This window comes from Apodemus sylvaticus, chromosome 14 (assembly GCF_947179515.1).
Source record: "Apodemus sylvaticus chromosome 14, mApoSyl1.1, whole genome shotgun sequence".
Lineage (NCBI taxonomy): Eukaryota > Metazoa > Chordata > Mammalia > Rodentia > Muridae > Apodemus > Apodemus sylvaticus.
Window position 1 is genome coordinate 64,145,986 of NC_067485.1, and position 23,284 is coordinate 64,169,269.

Here is a 23,284-nt window from a genome sequence, read left to right on the forward strand (position 1 = left end):
TCACAGGACTGTGCACTTCCTGTCTTTGCGCAGTCAGAGGCCAGTATACATCCTGCTTATGTACTTCCTTTCTACATGTGATCAAGCACACATCCTGTGCAACTAGGGTAACCAGACTTTACAGAAGCAGTGGCTTGTTCTCTGGCGTGAGCCGCAGCCCCCAGCATTCCAGGACGTTATCTGTCTGTGGACATTTGTCTCGTAGATGTCTAAGCATAGTAATTTAAACTAAAAGCCTAGTGCTAGCCATCACACTATCCCATCTCCTGGGAATCTCTACTTCCCTGGGCTTACACCTTGCTGAGTGACAGCTAAAGTTTTTCAGGTTCTAGAGCCAACCTCTTTGGAATCATTCTGCACTTTTGTCCTTCATGCCTTCTCCGTGTTGAAATCATTAGAAAATCTTGTCAGCTCTACCATAGCAAAGTTCTCCTGTCACTACTCATCTCAGCGCTGTGAGAAAATACCCGAGCTTACAGCTGACAGAATGCTACAGGGGAGGCAGGATTGGTTCTAGCCCAGGGTTTATGAGAGTATCCAGTCCATTATGGTGGGAAAGGCGTGGCGGTGTTCTTGGTTGCAGAAGCTTGTACCATGACTCCTCACCTCTCCGCTAACTGGGAAGCAGAGACCTTGGACCACAAGCAGGGTTCAGTTATAACTCTCAAAAGCTCCATGGAGGTCCTGCTACCTAATGCTCCCATAACCTAAAACAGCACCAGAACATAAGAGCCACAAGGCCCTGGGGATTTTTTTTCAGTGGGCAAAGTTTTTGCTACCTAAGCATAGAGTATGAGAATCTGAGCTCCGACCCCCCAGCACCGATGTAAAACATCCAGATGTGGTGGTTCATGCCCGGAGACTCAGTGGTGGGAAGCCGAGCCTTCGGTGGAGGAGTGGAGGAGTGAGTGGGCTTGCTGGGCAACCAGCCTAGCTAGCTGATAAGCTCCTGGTTCTGTGAGAGGTCTTGCCTCAATAAATACAATGGAAAGCCACCGAAGAGGCCACCTGGCATTGACCTCTGGCCTGCATGCACTGTTGTAGAAGGCCTTGAAGGAAATATTTTCACTTTGGTTTCAATATCTTTGTGTTTTGATGACATTGAAGCAAAGCTGAAAACTTCCAGAGATAGAAACATTCCCAGAGGGTGTCCCCTCTCCCTCCCTGTGAGGAAGGGAAGAGACAGTATCCAAGGCTTCTTAGAGGCTTTGAAATGTGGGATCCCTTTGAAATGCACGCTGGGCTGGGCTCTAGAGAGGAGGGGCTGATTGAGTGGAAGACAGAACTTTAAGGTGATGACAAATGTTTGGTGGAAATAATTAGTGTCTTTAGCAGGAACAGTTAATCATGTGCCTTTGTTTAAACTCTGTCCCTAGAAATTGAAATGCATTTCGTAATAGTTGCTAGAGCGCTGAAGAAAATGAAAAATGGTCTTAGGTCTTTAAGTGGTCTTTTCTTTCTTGAAGATTTTCTCGATTCCTTTACATTTAGGTGTGTGGGATTAAAATGCGTTGTATCCTAGAAAATTGTCCTTTTACATAATTCAGTCATCTGCTGTAGAACGGACGTGTGTGGCCAAGCCATACCTCGTATCAGGATACTGGGGCTGGGGTCCTGACACTTACTGCCTCCAATTTCCTGTGCCCCACAGACAGAACTGTAGGCATGGGAGTGTTCTCAGATATTTTTTGCTTCCTCAGCTAAGTGCCATAATAAATTTCAGCTAACTCTTCTCCTCTCTTTTCCTCATCCCAATGACAATGTGTTTATGTTCTAAAAGCCATCTGTTCAGCTGTATGAATTAGGTGGCAAGGCTCCTGGGAGAGGAAATGCTGATCGTTAGGACAAAGGGTTAGATAGTTATCTTGTTTCCTCAAAGAGCAGTGCAGCTTTTCGTGAGTGTTAACCTAGAAGAATTCTCCTTCAATCTTCCCGCTGCCTGGGCTCCACGACTCTCACCCCCAGTTGTCCATCTTGCTTTGATTGCTGAATATTTTCATTCTCTTATGTGATTATCTGGAGCTTGCTTTGCTTGCCAGGCTGCTTTCCGACGGATTAAGTTACCGAGGGTTTTCTTTGAATGTCCCTCTTGTGCTGTTTTGATTCAATAACGGAGGATTTTACTTAAACTTCATCCGGCTTGATTTTGATTATTGAATAGCTGAAGTCGTCTTTATTGCCTCGCCGGCTTGCGCTCCGCTTGCTCTTCTCCTGACACACATGCGGTCTGGCGGACACGTTCCTTCTGGCCTCTGTTGATGTGGCTGAGGTCTCCTTTGATGTTATGATCATCTTTATTTCTTCTGTCTGCATGGAGCATCTGCCTCCTGGTACCGCTTTGTGTTTTGTTGGCTCTCCTTCCCTTGCAGTGCACTGTCGATGGGAGGCTGTTTAATGTGTTTGCAATGGTAGGTATTCTTTGCTGTCCTCCGTTTGAACGTGTGTTCCGTTTGGCTTCAGGTATTTTCCATGTTTCTGTTTCTTGTGCGGAGCATCAAAGGCCGCAGGGGTGTGATAGGGAATGAAAAGCAGGTGCACTTTTCAAAACAGACATTTAGCTTTCCAACCTTGTGAACTTTCCCCCAGTCCTCTCTTCCTTTCCTGACTCAAAGCAAATGCCGGAGTTCTGTGGGGCTTAACCCAGCCTGGCCAAGATACAAGTCCAGTACCACTTACGTGTTTTCAAAGGAGAGTAGTTTGTAAGTGAGGTTTTGGTATTTTCTGAAATTCTCACCCATTTATGTGTTTTCAGTGGAGAGTAAATTGTAAGAGAGGTTTCAGTATTTTCTGAAATTCTCACCCATGTGTCCACAGGTGTTAACAAAGCATTACACCAACTAAGTTAGTTGTTATGGTGACTTTGTCTGCTTATTGGTATTATCTAGCATATACCATGAGTGAGATACTGGAACACACAAATAAAAGATACAGTTATGTCTTTAATGAACTCACCATATTCTGAATGGTGAACCAGATACGTCGTGCTCTGGAAGACACTGTGAAGGATCATTTGCCTCTGACTAGACCTGACCAAGGAACTGGGCCATAGTTGTGATTATAGAATGAGAAATAGGTGTGAGCATATGTAGCTGAAGTGGAATGCAAACCTGCAGAGTTTCTAGATACTAGTCACGGTGCACCAATGTTGTGATCATAAAAAGAGAAAGAAGTAAGAATATGTTCTATGGGGTGTGTGGTGAGGTATGGGGGGAAGGAGGTGCCTTGCCAGGCATCCCTTCCCCATGAGGGACCAGCCACACAGTGGTATAGCATAGAATAGAGTTTATTTAGGGCGTGGAGATGGGAGTTAAGAGGGTAGTAGAGGCAGAGAGAGGGAGAGAGAGGGAGAGAGTAGAGAAGTAGAGACCGGCCATGACCACGTGGAGAGAGGGGGGAAGGAAAGGGAGAAGGGAAGACCACAAGAAGGCAAGAGAGGCAAGAGTAAGAGACAAGAGAGAACAAGAGAGAGGAGGGGATAAGCAGCCCCTCTTATAGTGGGCCAGGCCTACCTGGCTACTGCTAGGTAATTGTGGGGAGGAGCATACCTGGCTGTTGCCAAGTAACTTGGGGGGTGGAGTCCAGATAGAGTACCAACAGTAGTGACACCCACCTTTAATTCTAGCACTTGGGAGATTGAGACAGGCAGATATCCAAGTTTGAGGCCAGCCTGGTCTACAGAGTGGGTTCCAGGACACCTAGGCCTACACACACACACACACACACACACACACACACACACACACAACTCTGTCTCAAAACAAAAACAAACAAACAAACAAAACAAACAAAAAAAACAAAACAAAAGAAAGCAGAAAAACATGACCAAGTAGAAAAAAATAGGTAAAAGGATTGGCGACATTAAACATTGGAGCACTTTGGGGACCATGTTTGGCACTTCTTGTTCCCAGGGCATTTGTGGGTAGAGTAGATGCCCAAGTAGATTAATGGACATCACAGAGTCCCTTCGGCAGAGACAGGGTCTAACAGCAAGTAACCCCAGTCCTTGGGCTTCAGCCTAGATGGGATACGATTCCTAACTTCTACTGCATTCTGAGAATCCCCATGCAGATGAACTGAGCGTATAGTACTACTAGGCTCCTGGTTTATCTCATTCTAATCTTGGCCATCTTGCTCTACCCTGGCCTTACCCTACTCTCAGAGACACCTTTCAAAAGCTGTATTTGATCTCAGTATATTTTTTTCTCCAAATACTTCAAAGGCTCATGATCTCATTCAGACTAAGAGTGAAAAACCATAGTCCGCAGGGCTCTGCATAACCTGGCCCATGGTTCTGACTTCTTCGTTAGCCTCTTTCCTCTGACCAGGCAGCCATCCTAGCCATTTCAGCCGGCCCAGTATATTCCTGCCTCTAACCTTTCTAATTACTGGCCTCCTTGTCTAGACCACTCTTTCTTCCAGTGATTTTGAGCTTGCTTATCCTTCAGACTTCTGGTTAAATGTTAACTAACCGGAAATACATTTGTTGGTTCCACATATGCTCCATAACTCTTTGTTTCCCTACATTTAAAATTTGTATATTTAATTTTACATATCTGGATGTTTTTGCCTATGTGTTTGTCTGTGTACTACTTGTATGCCTGGTGCCCACGGAGGCCAGAAAAGAAAAGGCAAGAAGAGGGTACTGGCTATGCTTTGACTGGAGTTACTAGAACTGCCATGTGTGTCTGGGAATTGATTCTGGGTCCTCTGGAAGAATGGCCAGGTCTCTCAAGGACTGATCCATCGCTCCAGCCCTACATCTTGACATCTTATTAGCAAATTTGCATATGGTCTCTTCGAGAATCCGAACTCAATTAAAAGATAATATTTTTGTCTGCTTACTATTTGTTTGATCTCTATCCTAGAACTGTCACCTGGTATATACATTACCAATAATTATCACTAGCTATATAAATATGTTCGAATTAAAGTTTAATCTGGAATATAAAGAAGCAGCTTTGCTACATCAGTAAGACTGGAGGTCAGTTTTTAATTTATTGCTAATGAAAGCTTATTTGAATTTGAAAATACTACTACTCTTAATAATCTTAAAAATATTAAATTGGATCATCAGGACATAACATTGGAGGCTGTGATTATTACAAATCTTGTGTCAGCTTCTACAGCCAAGAAATCAGTAAATAATTCCTGCATTGACACCCTGCTTTCATGTCACGACTTCTGCTCATGGTATCTGCTTTCTGTAGGGATTCAAGAGGTAGAAGCGTCCACCAGAATTCTCTTACTGGACTCTGGTTTATTTGAGGTCATAAACTCTGAAGAACAATGGTGGGTAGGTATGGCAGTTAGCTATCCTCTGAAACGGGAAGTGTATCCTGAAGAAAGATGGGCAGAAGACTGAGTGTAAAGAGTACAACCTTTTGGATGGACATGTTTCCCAGGCCAGTGTTATTAATACACTCGCATTAAATTTGGAGCATGAAACACAGGCACATAATAATAATGACAAGCTCCAAATGTATGCAAGTCATAGATGTGTCCACTTGGCTGTATTTCCACATATTTTTTAATGTGAATGGTTCCTAGAGGCTCCCAAGCTTTTGCGTGTTATCAATTGAGGAGTTTTTAAATTTGTAGATGACATTCTGCCCCATTTCAGGGTTCTTCTAATCATGAGCACAATTTTAAAGTTAGACAGTTCATTCTACTAGAGAATAATCCCCGGGAAAATAAAAGATTGATGCACTCTGGGGGTGGTGTATGTGTAGACTATTTCAGAAATTACAGAAGACAATATGGAAGTTCCCAAGAAAGTATAATCCCCAAAGGGATGAAATCACATCCCACAAGGCATCCCCATGTTCAACCCATCATTCTTTCCAGCTTGGCAAACAACATTAATGTCCATTGATGGATGTGTAAAGAAAATGCAGAATAAAGCACGGAAGAAATATCATTCAGCCTTTACTAGGGGATGCTGCCATTAGATGCGACATGAATAGAGTCAGAGGACACTGCGTTAAGCAAAATAAGCAGACGCTGTGAGAAAATGTCACATGATCTCTCTGGTGTTTGCATTGTAAGTTAAAAAGAGATCCACCTGTCCTTCCGCTTGAGGATGGAAGTTATGTGCTGCCATGGCTGGCTAGATCATTTTATTTTATTTTTTATTAGATATATTCTTTATTTACATTTCAAATATTGTCCCCTTCCCTGGTTCCCCCCTCCCCCAAAAATCCCATAAGCCATCTCCCCTTCCCCATGCAACCCTCCTCCGCTTCCCTGTCCTGGTATTCCTCTACACTATGACATCAAGTCTTTCCAGGTCTAAGGGCCTTTCCTCCCTTTAGTGCCTTAGAGTCTAGGCTGGTCTACATAGCAAGTTCTAGGCCAGCTAGGGCTACATAGTAGCACCCAGTCTGGGAAAAAATATCTAAGAGCTAGAGATGTAAAATTGGTTAAGTCCCTGGCTGGCATGTGCGAAGTCTTGGGTTTGATCTTAGCGCTGAAAGAAAAAAAAAGATTTAGCAATACTATTTTATTTTTATTTTTTTATAATCTATATATTTTATATTTTATTCATTTTATATAGTTTTGTTTCTTATTTTAATAGCATCCTTTTAAAAGTTTCTATAATTACAATTATTTATTTATGTGAGGAGAGGAGCATGTTTAAAGAGAAGTCTGGAGGACCATTTTCCAGAGTCTGTTTTCTCCCTCACCTGTGGGTCCTGGGAACCAAACTTAGGTCCGCAGTTCCAGTCAATCATCTTCACCTGCTGAGCCTTTTTGTCAGCATCATTTTAACCATTTATTTTGGCTATTTGTCTTAGAATGCATAGATTTTTAAGAACTTGTTTACATTTTTATGGATGGCTAAGTTCCTAAGACAGAGTCACGTTGGGATCTGAGTCATTTTTTTTTCTGGCTCCAACTTCAGACAATATTTGTGTCTTCAACTGATTAAAAAATAGAAAAGGCGTGATAAGCCCCAAGGACCATGTCTTTGGGGCAGGGAGGGGGGATGCCTCACAACTTTAGGAAAACTTTAAAATGATTTTACATGTATGAGTCACCCTCGGAGTTTCCGTAATGACAAAGAAAATTAAAAAGCAAATCTGTAGATAACAACAACAACAACAGCAACAACAAAAGAGATCCAGTGCATATAGATAGATGGAAAAGAGCAGTGTCACTGTAGTAATTAGGGAAGAAAGAAGAAAAGGGAATTGGCGATGGCCAGGGAGTGCAAAGTATCAGAGAAGCAAGAGCAACACAACTAGAGACCTAACATAAGTCACGAGCTAGACCTTAGGGTTCTGTCACAGAAGTGGGCTTCAGCAGTTTTTGACACCCAGAGTATGTGAGATAAAAGATGTGTTCATCTCTCTTTATGATAATCATTTTACTTGAAGATTTTTAGACTTCAGATATAAAAATGTTTTTCAATAGAAAACTTCTGATCTAGAAATACTTGCCTTCATTTTAGAATAAACTCATTTCTATTTTCAGCCATATTTCAGTTTCATGACCCCAGGCTCAGCCTCTTCAATCTAATTTCTTTCTCACTAGAATTTTATAAAGACAGTGATTTCAACTAGAGGCTCTCAATGGTTATTTCCCAACTGTATTGGGGTGTTATTTCTAAACTGAATTTGAAAAGTTTGTTTATTTCGGTCACGATGCTTTATACCTTTTGAGTTTTAAGATGGTATTTGACTACATAGTTCATACTGACCTGTAACTGGGGATCCTCCTGCCTCATACTCCTAAGTGCTGCCATCACAGGTGTTCTTATACCTGGCAAGGTGATGCTTTAGTATTTTCTAGGAATCTTTGAAGAATTGATCAATGATACAGAAAATTCCTTTTGTAAAATTAGTTGATAGGAAAAAATGAGTTGTTGTTTTCTTATAATGTGAAACCCAATTAGTAGATCAACAGAGTATTATATTTAAGCACTATGTATAACTTATCAAGTGGACAGGTACACCTGAGATTGATTTCTCTGTGTAAAATAGTATGATATTGCAATCTGAGTGAGAAACAAAGTGTCATATATCTCCCCTCTTCTTCCCTTCCTCCCTCTCTTCCTTTTCCTTTTCCTCTTCCCTTTTGTCTTCCTCTTCCTCCATCTTACTCTCCGTTCCCTATCTCTCTTTGTCAGAGTCCAAATTGGTTCTGGTTGTTCAAAGTGGTTATTCAGAAGCTGACCTCACAGTCCTTTGTGATTATTTTTGTTTTATGACAGACAGATTGGGTCTAGACTTAGAAGACAGGCACCAAAGCGTGTGGTCCTCTAGTTTGTATGTGGACTTTTAGCCCCAGCAGGTACAATGAAAGAGAGGAAGGTTGATGAGGTCAGGTGTCTTCAGTGGCATCATTCCTGGCACCTGGTTTCCAGATCTGAGCAATAATTGTCTCCCACAGTGATGGTTGGGTATGCCTTCAAAACATCACAGTTTTAACTAAATTCTATACTATGACTCTTTTTAAAAAACAAACAAACAAGCAAGCAAACAAGCAAAGAAACAAACAAAAACTAAGGTCTCTAAACTCCTGATTTACTTGGTGGAAAATCTGTTTAAGTAGTTGTCTAATGAGAGTTCATTATCAAAAACAAGCTAACAAAAACCTCTGTGTCCTCTACTGTGTTCCTGCCTTCTTCAGAAGTAGTGAATTTCTCATAACACAAAGTACTCCCTCAGGTTAAGAAATACCGTGTTGCTCTTGAACCTCGCACCAACTTTGTAGATTTAGGTTCCAGTTGTGGTGTATGGAGACCCAGGTGTCATGAGGCCTTGAGGTTCTGGAGTGAAACTCAAAAGATAAAAGATATGTTTAAAAGCAATTTGAGAGCCGGTGAGACCACTCCATGGGTAAAGGGGCTTGCCACCAAGCCTGATGACCTGAGTTTGATTCCTGGGTCCCTGTGGAGCTAGAAAGCCTTGTGGCTTGGGGAGGCAGTCTGGAACAAGAGTGAGGTTGAGACCTGTCCAAATCCTCAAAATCTCATCCTGAGACCAGCAGGAGTAGGACTGTTTTCCTCCCTGCTCTGGGTGGCCTCCATGTTGGGACACACCTAGTCTGTACGATCCCCACCTCTGACACCCTCAAGGTAGTCATATAGCCTGGTAGCCAAATTACTGGTTTAACTTTCTCTCTCCCTGTCAGGACATGTCTAGTAAGTACCTGGAATGCTTCTTCATGCAAATGAAGCATCCCTATCACCTCAGCACCAGCCAGTGATGTTCACTCAGTCTGGAACCCCTACTCACCCCTCAAGGATTATATAGCCCTTATTCACCTCCGATAAAGAAGAACTGTTCCACTGAAAACTGTCTTGGAGAAGGCTGTTTCTCCAGGCACTCATTAGCAACCAAGGTCCTGCATAATCTAAGGGTGGTGGTGGTGGTGGGGGGGGGCCTGGCTAAGCTTCTTTCCTTCCAGTTAGGCCTGGTTAGCAACAGTTCCTGGACACCACAAAGGCAGAAGGAGACCCAGGCTCGCAGGTCCCACATACTGGAAAGAGAAAACTGATTCTACAAGTTGTCCTCTGAGTTATATAAGCATGTCATCGCACGTACCCCAAAATAAATAAAAACTATTTGAGCAAAAGGGCTGCATTATTTTGGAGTGAGACAGGAGTATTATTTTTATTTTATTTTTTTAAACAATTGGTTCCAATGTCTCACCCACCTTGCGCCTGGACAAAAGGGATCTAGATAGGACTTAAGTAATTAATATCCACTTTCAAATAAACAGCAGAACCTTTATCTCTTTTTCTTCTTAGAAATGCTTTCTTGATTGTCAAAATGAAGATTTATTGTTCTAAAACTCAAACCAAGACATAATCTCATTAACTTCTTCAACATGCGTTAGTTGATAAATCTGAAGTGTTGGGAAATGATGACGTTACTTTCCTTCTCTTGTGCCCTGAAGTTTGACAGTTTGGAAAGTTTCTGAAGGACAGTTTTCTGTTTGCTCTGTATTTACAAAACAGTGAACCTCTGAGAGGAAAAAGAAACCCCTGAATTATGTTCTCAATCGACATCATCTCTACAGTCAATAAAGCCTTTCTCTTCTTCTGCATTGGGGCTTTGGCCATTTACTAGCCTTTTTCCAGGCTTGGTCTTCAAAGCCTCCACCTTGTCTTTGGTGTCCTGAGCCCTGTCCTGCTGTTCTCCTCCAGAGAAGGGGACTCTCCTCCAGCCTTCCTGATATACTTTTCATTCTTCAGCTTTATTATTGACATGGGAATGACACTTATTTTAAGATGTGATAATTAATAACAGCCTACGGGCTGCATGTGTACAAGGGCATTTAACAGTGCTCTTCTCTTGCTCCACCCTAAATGTGGGTACCTGACCTAAATGGACTTATTCGGGGTTAACTTCCCCTTTACTAGGAATGCTCTCCATTGCTTTGATCTTTGTCCACTTTTGTCAATGCCCCCCCTTTTCCTCAGTTCTTTCATGTTTAGGTTTTAAATCTATTCAGTTCCTTATTTCAGTTTCATATTCTTTAATTTAAATAATAATAATACTTAGGTGCTGGAACGATGTCTCAGTGGTCAAGAGTGTTTATTGCTCTTGAAGAGGACCTGGGTTGAATTCCCAGCACCCACATGGTGGCTCACAAGTATCTGTAACTCCAGTTCTAGGGGAATCCAATGTCCCTTTCTGAGCTTTTTGGACACCAAATACAGGAATGGTACACATATATACATAAATGCAGGCAAGATATTAATAAACCCCAAATCAAAAAATTAACATTTAGTTAGAAAGTTTTGAGACCTGTGGTGTGCGGAAGAACTTTATGGTACAGATGAAGAGACATTTTGGCTTTATAAATATTGTATTATGTTAGAAAATGAGTGTGAGCGTCTAGATCGCTGATCAATTTGTCTTACCAGTGTGAAATAGAGTTGATTGTTTTTACTTAGTGACTCCCCTTGTTTTTCATGATGTTTTTCAGAGTCCTAGTAGAACTGCTAAACTCTTTAGTGCACTAGTCAACAGATTATGACTCCACAGAAGCTACTTAGGCATTCACAGAAATGAGGATCATCAATGCAGTCCAATGAGAAACCACAGGGCTGGGCAGCACAGACTTACTCTGCAGTGGCTCTTCCTGAGTTCTTATCCTTGCTTACCAAACCACACATTCTCAGTACTAAACTGACCGTATTAACAGTACCTGATGGTTCCTTCTAAAGAGCAGCTCTGGAACAGTGTAACAGTAGATTTGAATATAGTTTTTTCCCTTCTTTCAAGTAAATGAACAAAATTATTTAAATAATCTTCAAAGTTTATGAATAGCTTCAAACAAGAAGTAATTAGGAAATTACCAGTCTCAATGGTGAAAAACAAGTTTGGAGGTTTTTAGTCTACATCATTAGTTTGTGTATGTAATTGGACATACCCTACCCGTGTGCCCAGAACCATCTCCCTAATTGACTGAGGAGTAGCGGCCCAGGTCCGTCATAGCTCCAAGAGAGCAAATATTTTGTCATTTCTCTATGCCTAGCCTGCCTAGAACTTAGCAGACAGTCATAATTATTGTTAATAGCTGTAAGACTTATTCTTTGTGGCAGGCAACGCAGTAAGCTGCAGATTTCTTGATGAGTTCTGGCTCATCAGAGTTGAAGAGGTAAGTTCATTGTTCCGGCTTCCTCTGCTCCACACAAGAAAGCCTCTTAGAGTAGGAGTCTGCCTGTTTGTGGTGATTTCATTATTTTTTCTTCATGGGTAGAGATTGATAATATTCATAGCCCTTTGCAATAAATATGTAAATTGAGCTAATAATCTTAACCAGTGCTGTTTTCTGGAAGGATTTGATATTTAATCATAGTTTAGTTAGGTTTTTAGCAATTCTAATCCAAGTTAAGATCTTGGTAATCTATGTGATTCCATATCTGGACACTAGGTGCAATTTGTAACAATAATAGAAATTCACTCATGAACTTTTAAAAAGAATTCCCCCTGCAAACAAAGATTATTATAGAACATATTATAGCTTTTAATCTGCTAATCATTAAACTTCTTTAACGTATTGATTTGAGGCACCATTAGAATGCATTTGCCATTTATAAATTATTAAATACACAATACCCAAGAATTATATCTGCTCATTCCTTTTATCATAAAAGATTGGCCTGAACAAATACACCTATTATAGGCATATACTCATCCTGATTAAACTAAAATGGCAAAATGTTATAGGTTTAATTATCATATATGTTGTACATCTTTTCTGATGAATTATATCATTATTCAAAACAGAATGAAGGCATGCTGCTGAATGCTTTTACTCATAGCTAGTTTGCTTACAAATGCTTTAAATATACAGATATTTTGAGAAATTTACACACAAGCACATGCTATTTGTTTGTGGGGTTGTGGGTATTTATTTGTTTATTTTATAGCATCTGTGTTGGGTGGTTCATCTAGAAATCAGAGTTCATCCAGAAGGAAATTATGTCTTGTTTGTTTTGTTGAGTCAGAATCTTGCTTTTGTGACTCACGCTTCCCTGAAATAGTCTATGCAGATCATCTTATCCTTAAACTTATCACCCTCCTGCCCCAGGCTTCCGATTGATAGTCATAGGCATGCACCACCATGTTTGGCTCAGAAACTATGTCTTCTGTTGCCTTGGTTAGTGTTTAAGATGATAAAAATTTTGTGAATGCCATTTTGATATATTTTAACATTGGAAAATGATAGCTACAAAACTTTTTAAAATTATTTTTTTATTTTATTCTTTGATAGTTTGTGTTTATAATGAATTTATATTAGCCTTTCTCTCCCCTCTTGCCTCTCCCTCTGAAACCTTTTCTTTCTTCCCAACATGTTTCTTTCCTATTTTATAGTGTGTGTGCATGTATATGAGTGTGTGTGTATGTATGTATGTATGTATGTATATATATGTGTGAATATGTGTATATGCATGTGTATATGAGTATGTGTGTATGTATGTTTGTATGTATTTATGTGTATATGTATGTGTCTGTGCATGTGACTCACTGGACATAATTGAGTTTAATTATGGTTGCTGAATGAATGTGGGTTAGAATTATTTACTCGAGCATATGCGACTTATCAGTGTAATATTCACTGGGGAAAACTGACTCTACTTCCTAAGCAACCATTAGCTGCCAATAATCCCTCCAGAAGGGATGTAGCCTCATGAGCTCCTGTTATCTGTGTTAAATATTGATTGGTCAAATCTTATTCAGGTCTTGAGCAGGTTACCATAGCTGTTGTGAGTTCCTGGGTATGATGGCTATGTCATGTTCAGAGGGCATCTTTTATCGTTTAATTTTTTATTTATTTTGAGAAATGCATTTGTAACTACTGCAGTTATATCATTTCAACTTTTTCCTTATTCCCCCTCTAATGCCTCCTCTGTCCCTTCTGCACCTTGACCCAAATCTGTAAAAGAAAGAGTCCTGGACTGTGAGATATTAAGGGAAGAACAAAGGAGGAGAAAGTAAAGAAGACAGAAAGCTGGGCTCAAGAGGTCTAATGAGCAGATGACTCCTGTCAGGAAGTTTGATAAACAGTACAGCATCTTCTACATATTGGTGCAAGGGGAAATAGGCCAGAGTCAACAGAAAGCTATCACACAATGGGATGGAGTCAGCAGGAAACTAATCAAGCAATGTTGCACAAAGGGGTCACAGGATATCTCAAGTGTGTCATACACCAACCACACTGCAGTCTTGGGATGGAGAGCAACATCCCTCCGTTGAGTTAGCAGGGAAGAGTCAGCTTCCCAGGAACCAAAACTCTTATTTCCTTCTGGCTTTGGTCCCAGCCCCAGACCACAGCTTTCCAAGTGTGCTCCTGGACAAGGACACAGAACTAGAGTTTCTTTGTCCTTTCATCGGGGCCTCTAAGAAAGGGGGCTTGGATTGGCCTACCCACCCAACACCACTCTTTCTCAAATTTATGACTCTTCTATAATTGTTATTGTTTTACACACACACAAACACACACACACACACACACACACACACACACACACACATGCATTAATCCCATTTTGTTTTGCTCATATGTGTATGTGTTTAGGGATGGCCACAGGATTATACTACGGATCAGAGGCCTTTCAGTGCCTGAAGAACACTGATTTCCCTTTTTTAACAGCCACTGATGGACTCTAGGTCTACATTGTGGGAGGGGCTATGAAATTTCTTCATACGTATTGGCACGTGAACTGGAATTGTCATTATGCAAGTCTTGTTTAGACAACTATATTGTTTTATAGGCCAGGTTTTCTAGCACATATAGAAGATACCACATAGCAACAGATGTCCTGGTCTTTTCACTCTTAAAATTGGTCTGCCTACTCTTCTGGACTTCCCTGCGGCTTAGGTGTAGGGGTTTTGTTATAGACATACAAAATGAGGCTAAGCACCCATACTGTGTTTATACAGCACCCCTCCAGTGTCTGCCCTTACATTCTTTCTGACCTCCACTTTCATGGTGTACCTTTAGCATTGGAGGGGATAGTATAACCATAGGCCCAAGCATTCTTCCCTCACTTATTCAGGTGGTCTGCTTTCTCAATTCTCAGTAAAAGTCAAAATTCAATTCACTTATTTAAAAGGATTTCATATGCTCTAAATACAGGTTTCTTTAAAGAGTATTTATTGGCTGTATTAGGTGCTGAAGAAGCATCATGTATGGCTAAGCATGTTGGGATTACCAGGTTTGTTAAGCTGTATATCTCTGAATATATAGACCCCATGTGTCTATTACTCCATGTATCTTTGTGAGACCATTGATGCTGTCATGGATTTGGTGGTCTAACTAAATTCCTTTATATGCTCACTTTCTTTCATTTTGTTTTATTGTTTTTTTAAAACATCTAATGGATTAAGTGGCCAGATAAGCATGATTTCTTCTAAGGGTGTGATAATTGTTTTGTTTCACTTATTTTATTTTACCTTAGCATCTTCAATAGAGTAACAGAAATATTAAAAACAAAATTGACTGACATTTTGAGATCCTGGGATAGGGGAAGTTAATTCTTTTTAAATGGTATGATTTCTGGTGAGTACATCACACTCTCAGGAATGATTAGCCAGCATAAATTGGACATGAAGGGTTAAAACAAACAAACAACAAAAACAGAAGAAAACTCAAAGTTGCAAGAGAGGATTTGGGTGAAGGTATGTGAGAATATAAGAAAAATAAATTGTATAGAATTTAAAAAACATTAACTCTTGAAAGAAACAACTGCATGAGAAATTGATTTTTAAATTAACATCTTTAAATACTAAGATTTGGACTAATCTAGAGACTGCCTCTACTTTTGTCACTTGGATTTCACAGGACAATGAAGACTGTGTTACTGGTAGTGCTTTGCTTAGGTTTGGGCAGAGTATTTGAATGTTAACCTCAGATGTCTCTGTGTGTCCATGTGCAGCACCTGTCCTCCCTGGAGCTTACCAGCAGAGTCATTCCCAAGGCTATGGGTACATGCACCAGACCAGTGTGTCATCCATGCGGTCAATGCAGCATTCAGCAAATCTAGTAAGTGCTGATTTCAAACATTCCTGCAGTCTGCAAGTTTAGGTCTGTGGTAGAGTGCTTGTGATGAATGTAAGGTTCTTAGCTCAACTCCCAGAACTGGAGAAAATAAACCAACAATGACATGGTATTACCATTTATATAGTCCTTTCAACAAAAGCAAAACTATTACAGAGGTAGAATGATGAGAAAAATGGTATTAGTAGACATCACAACAAACAATAAAAACACCAAGCCATCTTCCAATTATGAGATCCCTTTTAGTTGTTTTTATGTTACTGTGATAAAATACCTTGACCAAAAGCATGTTATAGGAAGAGTTTATTTGGACTTTGCTCCAGGTGTATAAGAGCCCATGAGGGCAAGGAAGCGTACTGTTTGTAACAGGAAGCTAAGAGATTATACCTCAACTGTAAGCCCAAAGCAGAGAAGATAAAGTAGAACTAGAGCAAGGATATATTCTTCCAAGTCAACCTGTGGTGACATACTTTCTCTAGCAAGGCCACACCCCCTAAACCTTGTCACAATTAGAGATTAATTATTCAAATAACTTAGCCTATGGAGAACATTTCTTGTTTAAACCACCACAGCATCCTAATTGTTACTTCATCATTGGGAAAGATCCAATTATGATCTTCATCCAGGCCTAAGAAGGTATAGGTATATGATACTCATGTTAAAAGAGTTATCATAATGGTTATCATAATGCTCTCAGTAGTCTAATGGACATAGGCTGACATAAGCTTCAATGTTCTGACTAAAGCCCATTTCCTTAGAATGTTTAGGGAATATCCTGAGACTGTGAAGAAGCAATAAATTGATATTCTACTAGATTAGTAAGTAGATAGTTCAGTTTCTCTGATCTGACAGACATTGTTTACACTCAGGTATAGAAATGCCCTGCTATACCCCCAAATCTATTCAATTAATGTATGTCAACTTAAAGTCTTTTAAGAATAGTATCCTTCAAATATCCCTGTTAGAAGTCTTGAAATACCCATCATTAAGTTCAAGTTCAGAAGTGAGACTTGCTTTGTGGATACACTTGATGTCTCATGCTGATGTCTCATGCTGAATCGCTTCAGTATTTAGAAGCAGGAGGCAAGAAGATAATTGCTTTCAGATCCACTGTGTGCCAGCCAGTTTCCTCAGTCTTGTTAATCTTTGAATATTCTTGGCTTTGAGATTTATTGATTATTAAAATTAGATGAGCCCTTAGACTTAAACTAAAACAAATATAAAAATGCAATTTAATTTTTTCACTATAATAAAATTTTCTTTATATGTACCTCAAAAATCAGAACGCTTATGAAGGGGATTTATGACCCTGTGATCTGAAATGTGTAATGTTTAATTAAATAGATGAGTTTTAAAATGTTTTTTAAGGGGGGAACAAGCATTCTTAGTATTTGTTTAGGAAAAGTTCACTTTCTGTGTAAGGGGAAGCCATTGTCAGAGAGTCACTGGACTACAGGCCATTAGTGGGCGAGAAGGAGATTAATCTCCCGAAGAATGAGGGGAACAGAAGAAAATCCACATAGTCTAAGGGCTCTGGGATTTCCCCTCTGCTTCCCCGCCCCCAATGGGACCTGTTGTTAATCCTTTGAAGGCTACTTTTACGTTTAGGCAATTATTTTACAATACACTATTTTATGTATTGTCTTTTTTGTTGTTTGCTTAAGGGTTCTTTTCTTTTATTTATTTGATATATTTTTTATTTACATTTCAAATGATTTCCCCTTTTCTGGCTCCCTACTCCCTGAAAGTCCCATAAGCCCTCTTCCCTCCTCCTATTCTCCCATCCACTCCTTCCCACTTCCCTGTTCTGGTATTCCCCTATACTGCTGCACTGAGTCTTTCAAGAACCAGGAGCCACTCCTCTGTTCCTCTTGGACACCATTTAATATGTGGATTATGTCTTGCGTATTCCAAGTTTCTAGACTAATATCCACGTATCAGTGAGTGCATACCATGAGTGATCTTTTGAGACTGGGTTGCCTCACTTAGGGGATGTGGCTCAATGGTAGAGCACATGCTTCACATGTGTTGTCTTTTAAAGTTAAGCTACTGTGCCATCTTTCTGGAGCCTTGCTTTGACCTTAAATATGTTTTCTCTTGATTGAGAAAGTTAAGATTTATAGAATTAGGCAGTACACCTGGTCTACAGCTCCCCAAAGACAGCAGCACGTGCAAACAGTCATGCTCATCATGTGTGCAGTGGTTGGGTGGGGTCCAGATTTGTAACTTTTACTACTTGGGAAGACAACATACAACCTCTTCTTTCTATTTCAGAGGACCTACCGAGCCATGTATGATTATAGCGCCCAGGATGAAGATGAGGTCTCCTTCCGAGACGGCGACTACATTGTCAACGTGCAGCCCATCGATGACGGCTGGATGTACGGCACCGTGCAGAGAACTGGGAGAACGGGCATGCTCCCAGCAAATTACATTGAGTTTGTGAATTAATTCTTTCTCCTTGCCCTTTGAGCTTTATTCTGATGTATTCCAAAACTCAATCTTTTTAAAAGATAGATGACATTTTTCAGATAACTTGGCAATTATTTTACAATAATGTATCGTTACTTTGGCAATTAGACACACAGGTACCAGGACAAAGGAATTGACTTTCAGGCTGGAGATGGCAGCATCCATAGTAATTCCTGTTAACAAAACCATTAGGTCTGGAGACCTGGTGCTGCTAATTGTGTTTGTGGTTTTATTCGATTGGCTATTCAACCCTTCCGGGAAATGTATTTTTGTAGACTTTAATAGAGATGTTGATTGTCCCTTAAATGTAACAAATGTATGAAACTTCTTAGCTGTCACTTGGAATCATCCATAGCTAATCCTCATAGTCCAGCAACACAGCCAATAATTCAAAAACTGTTCAGCTTTTAAAATCATTGGGTAATTTTCAATTCAAGTGAGAATCACCTAATACAATGAATAAATGGAAACAGTGGCAGAATGAGTCTGGTTAAAATCATATTGACTGTAGTCTTAGGGACCTGGCAGGAAACTTACCCTTTCCCTAGGCTGAGCAGAAGCTAGCTATTTCTCATGTGGTCCCTGGTATAGCCTATCTCCATATACGTTCTGTGGAGCAGTGCATCTGCTCAGGTCCCCTGAATGTCAGGACCAGGTAACTTCCCAGCTTCTCTGCAAAGGGATGTCATCTGTACTATTTCCCCAGTAGCCTCTATCCTGTTGCATGTCTTGTGGGCTTGAGCTTCTGAAACATGGCAGCTGCCTGCCCATCCTTCCTATTAAAGTCAACTGTGTGGCCACTCTCTCCCTGCCCTTCCGTCTAGCTGCCCGCTCATTGGAAAACATTTTGAAAAGTTGCTTGAGGCTTTCTTGCTGTATTACACTCTAGTTTTGAAAGACTCATACCTTAGGAACTACATATATACTCTAGTAAATAGGAGATTTATGCATTTACCAGATAGCTTTCACGCACTTAATGCCACCATTGATTTAAAAGTGTAGTGAATTCAACAGCCTCTGCTGTAAGGGCAAATGGACTATAAAGTGGCCGAAAATCAAAAACACAGAACAGCAAAAGTTTGCTCCACAGTTAGACAATCTGGTCTTATAATTTGGCAATCAGTCTTCAGATGCTGGGATGGAAATCTAGCCACTAAATAGGTTCACAAAAAGACTTTCTTTCCTCATTCCTGTTTTTGTTTTCTAAGTTACCTTCATGATTAGATAAAAAAAAGTCATCGGTGAATTTTTTTGGCAGGGAGTGGTGTCCAACAGATAATCCACTAAGAAAGAAATCAGTGTCTTGTTTGGAGTGTGTATGCAGGGCTCACTGTTGGGTCTTAAACCTGTCTGGAGTCTGCAGTTGAGGTTACCTGGATGTTGACATTTATTACAACTCTGTTCTTCTCATGGTGCCTCTTACTGTGACTTGCAACCGGGTGGCATTCTTGTGGTCTCTGAAATTGAAGAGAGCCAAGTCAGAAAAATGTAAGAGGATACTGGGACTGCGGGAATATCTACTTTACACAATATACTCCAGGAAATAAACAAAGCATCCACAATGAAAACCATTTGAGTGAAATGTTTATGAACCCAAAGCCCAGCGTTGCTTCATGTAAACCTTTGGAAAGTGAGCCCATAATTTTGAAAACTATTAGTTTCCTTAGATTTGCCTTAAAGAAGAGTTCTATTACACTAAGCTTGTATTTATGTGACACTGATAGAAAACTGAAAAGGAAAATTCTGCAAATAACTAAAGATTTTTTTCTGGAGAGGTTGTTTTTATAGACTGCTAAGTAAATAGTTCACCTAATTTCATTTAAGTAACCAGTCACGATTAACTTTTCTAACTGCTTTCATGTCTTGAACACACACCTACAAAGATAAATTGCACTTGCAGCAATTTGCAAAAATCTGTACGTTAAAAACAAGGGTCATAAGCTGTCTCATTTATGTGATACGTCTCTTATGCCTCCCCTGGCAGACCGTTTGTGTATGTGTGTTTGTGACTATTTCTTTTTAAAAAGTAGTTGTTAATCAAGATGTCAAGATAAATGCAGGGCAGGTATGATTTTGATAATAGTGTGTTCAGGAAGCTCAACAGAAGCCGACTTTTGAAATGATGCTTCACATTTCCTGGGCCCCACAAAGTAGCCACTTGATGGTCCACGTTTTTGTCACTCATTAATTTCAAAGTCAGACTTGATGAGTGTGAGAGTCAGTACATATTTAGGAAATAGGTGTCCTAAATAATGAGCTTTGCATAATGTTTGCATAGCAACATATTTCTGTTACAAGTCTTTCAGAATTAAGATGCTATTTGGATTCAGTAAAGGGCAGATGTTTTCTGTACAGACTGAGGCAGAGCAATGTATGGAATGCTTTTGAGGTAATGTGTCGAGCCTAGATGTGTGAAACATCTTTTTAAAAAATACTCTAGTCTTAGCACCTTTTCACGTTCCACATGCCCCCCTCCCACGTGCAGTTTGCCAGCCAGTATGTCACATGTAACATTGACAGCTATAGAAGAGTTTAGGAACAAGCTCCTTAGAAATTAGAGTCAAAGGATACTACATACCAAGCACAGAGAGCACACATCTCTTCCGGTCTGATGGATTTGAAGCTTACCAGAAGCACAAGAAGCTGCTTACTACACTTCTCAAAGTCTCTGAAAACAAATGTGTTAGGCTCATATTCCTCTTGAGAAAAGTTTAGCAACTGGATAGAATGCTTTTGCTATAAGCTTTAGTAGTAGATTTAAGGGGAAAAAAACATTTCTTGTTCTCTAGAAAGCTTTATCTTTCTAACCTGTGACAAAATGAAGACTTCATGTCTTCATTTTCCTCGCATATTGGCAGCGCAGCCCAGTTTGAAATTTTGATCTGGTTTTCATTTTCCATGGCGGTTCTGCATCTTCCTGTGTCTCCCAGCCTCCACACAGCACCCAGGAATGTCTAAGCACAATTTCCACAAATATCTTGTAAGGGAGATGAATGAGATTAGTCCAGTTTCTCTCTTGCCACCAGGTCCTTTGCTTGAAGATGATGAAGATGTTTTTGGTCACAGATCCTCTCTGTGCTGGGGTCTGTAACACTCCAGGAACTAGGGGAAAATATTTTCCATAATTGAGAGCAAATGACACACCTACTTTTCAGGTTGATCCACCTCCAGTGGAATGATGTCTGTCAAATGAGAAAGAAAATATGTGTGATCTTTGATAATACAGCCCTATATTCAGTAGATATAGTTTATACTAAGGTTACAATATAGATATATACAAAATAGGTGCCTTTTTGATTATGCTAGTTTATCATATGGTCTTGGAAAGGAACCCAAGCAAGCAAGCTTCTGCATATTCTTTAACAATATTTTATGATACACGATTGATATTTTTGTGGTGAGAAATGGGATGCCCTTGACAGAAAGATATTACAGGTGGTAGCTGGTTGTATTTTCCTTCTAAAGGTTTATAATATTAGAAAATGCTGACTTATTCAACTTTCTGAAAAATTGTTTTTTTCTTTTTGTGGATTTATATATAGTTGAGATATATAAGCATTAAGTTTAGGTTTTGGGTTTTAAATACTTATGGTGATATAGATTATGCTTAGATAGATATTATGAGGCTGAATTCACTGCATAATTGAACTTTATGACCTGATTATATTTTAACTGTTTGCCTCTGATAATCTGTATATGACTTGTGCTGCACTGGTAATCTGAATTATCACTGCATTGTATGGGGTAATAAAACATGATGATAGCACTTCAGTTAAGGAGGAAGCTATGTAAACTAGTTTAAAGATGCTAAAAATGAAAGTCTTCTGAAGTTTTCCATGCCCCTTAGGACCTTTCTCCAGACCAGTAGTGATCAATAAGTGATGACCAAAAAGGGTCACAGTGTGAAATGTCTGTGGTCATCATTCCAGGATGTATAAGACCACTAGAATCCTCATGTCTGGAAGGTTCTCTGGGCAAATGCCCTTTCCAATCATCTGAAACTTCAGTAAATCTCCAGGAGCTCCCCATGCTTACTGTGTCTGGTGTATTGTATCCCGGGTGCATAGCACACACTTCTCCATTGTCAGTTATTGAATGTTAAAGATGATTTCCTTCAAAGGAAAGAGCAAACCACATTGCAGCATACTTTCTTCCTGTCCATACAATGAATTGCTGAGCATTTTGGAAGTTGCAACATGTGTGTAACAGGCATGATATTTGTGGAACTGTTGGGTTTTGATCTGTGATAAAAAAACACAAATTTGAATGATGTAGTTTGGCTTCTGTTTGTTTCGAGATATGCACAGTTGTGGTTTGTGATTAATTTGTAAAATTGTACTAACTTTGAGAACGTAATGATTTTGAAAGAAGCATTAAATGTTTTCTTCCCCCATTGGAAGGGGATCACAGAATGATATTAAGGTTATTAATTTGGCTTTTGTTATGCAAGTTGTTAACACCAGCTATTAAAATATATTTTAGTAGAAATGCTTTAATTCATGTCTTTTTCCTCTACACTGTGAATCTTAAGCCTTGGTGGACCAGAGACACATTGTGATGTCCAAAGGACTAACCTATGCAAATGAGCTCACATCTTATATTGATGTCACAGTAAACATGTGATAAGGCATTATTTCTCCTCATAATGTACAGCAGTATTGAAATAACAAAGGAAGCCCAGCCTCCCATGCATTGCACTGTAGTCCCTCACAAATCCTTCAAGGCTACCGACATCATTAACATTTATGTAAATCAGACTGATAGCAATTGAAGCTACTTGAATGATTCTGGGCGGAAAATGACAGACAGGCATCTTGACTGGACTTCATAGAGCTGTGTTCTCACATACTCTCTGTTCAGGGTCTTGGTATTCTGTGTCTTCTATCTGTATTTGTAAAGCCTTATGATGAATTGATTTCCTATCAACACACTTGGTTTGCTTAAATAAATTCAGGATGTAACACAATGGTTCTATGTCTTTGCTGTCACATGGTTTCTAGGTCATTGGGTGCATGCAGTGCACTGGGCGTTCCTCCTGATAGCTTACACACAGGCATATCAAAGGTTTTTAAAGACATAGTGTATTTATTTTTAAATGCTGCAGAGAATGGGTTTTCCTCCCTGAAACTAACACAGTTTTAAGAAATAATAATATACTTTTCAATCCCATAATCTTTTTGGTGTTTATACCCATGTATTGCTGGGATGCATCCTAGTAGTTAACTTTTTTCAAAACTGAAGTCTTTGCTGGTCTGGTGTTAGTTTTCTTGTATTTGAAAGATGAAAGTAGCAA

General features: G+C 39.8%; 1 protein-coding gene across 2 annotated transcripts in view; it reads left to right on the plus strand.

Moving 5' to 3' along the window:
* The window catches only part of Nebl (nebulette), a 360,004-nt gene extending 337,060 nt beyond the window's left edge, over nt 1–22,944 (plus strand). For both annotated transcript variants that reach the window (XM_052156988.1, XM_052156989.1), the window contains 2 exons: nt 15,398–15,504; nt 17,794–22,944. In XM_052156988.1, coding sequence (XP_052012948.1) covers nt 15,398–15,504; nt 17,794–17,970 — 284 coding nt within the window. In that variant the 3' untranslated portion in view covers nt 17,971–22,944. The remainder of the gene's footprint in view (nt 1–15,397; nt 15,505–17,793) is intronic.
* The last annotated feature ends 340 nt before the right edge of the window (nt 22,945–23,284 follow it).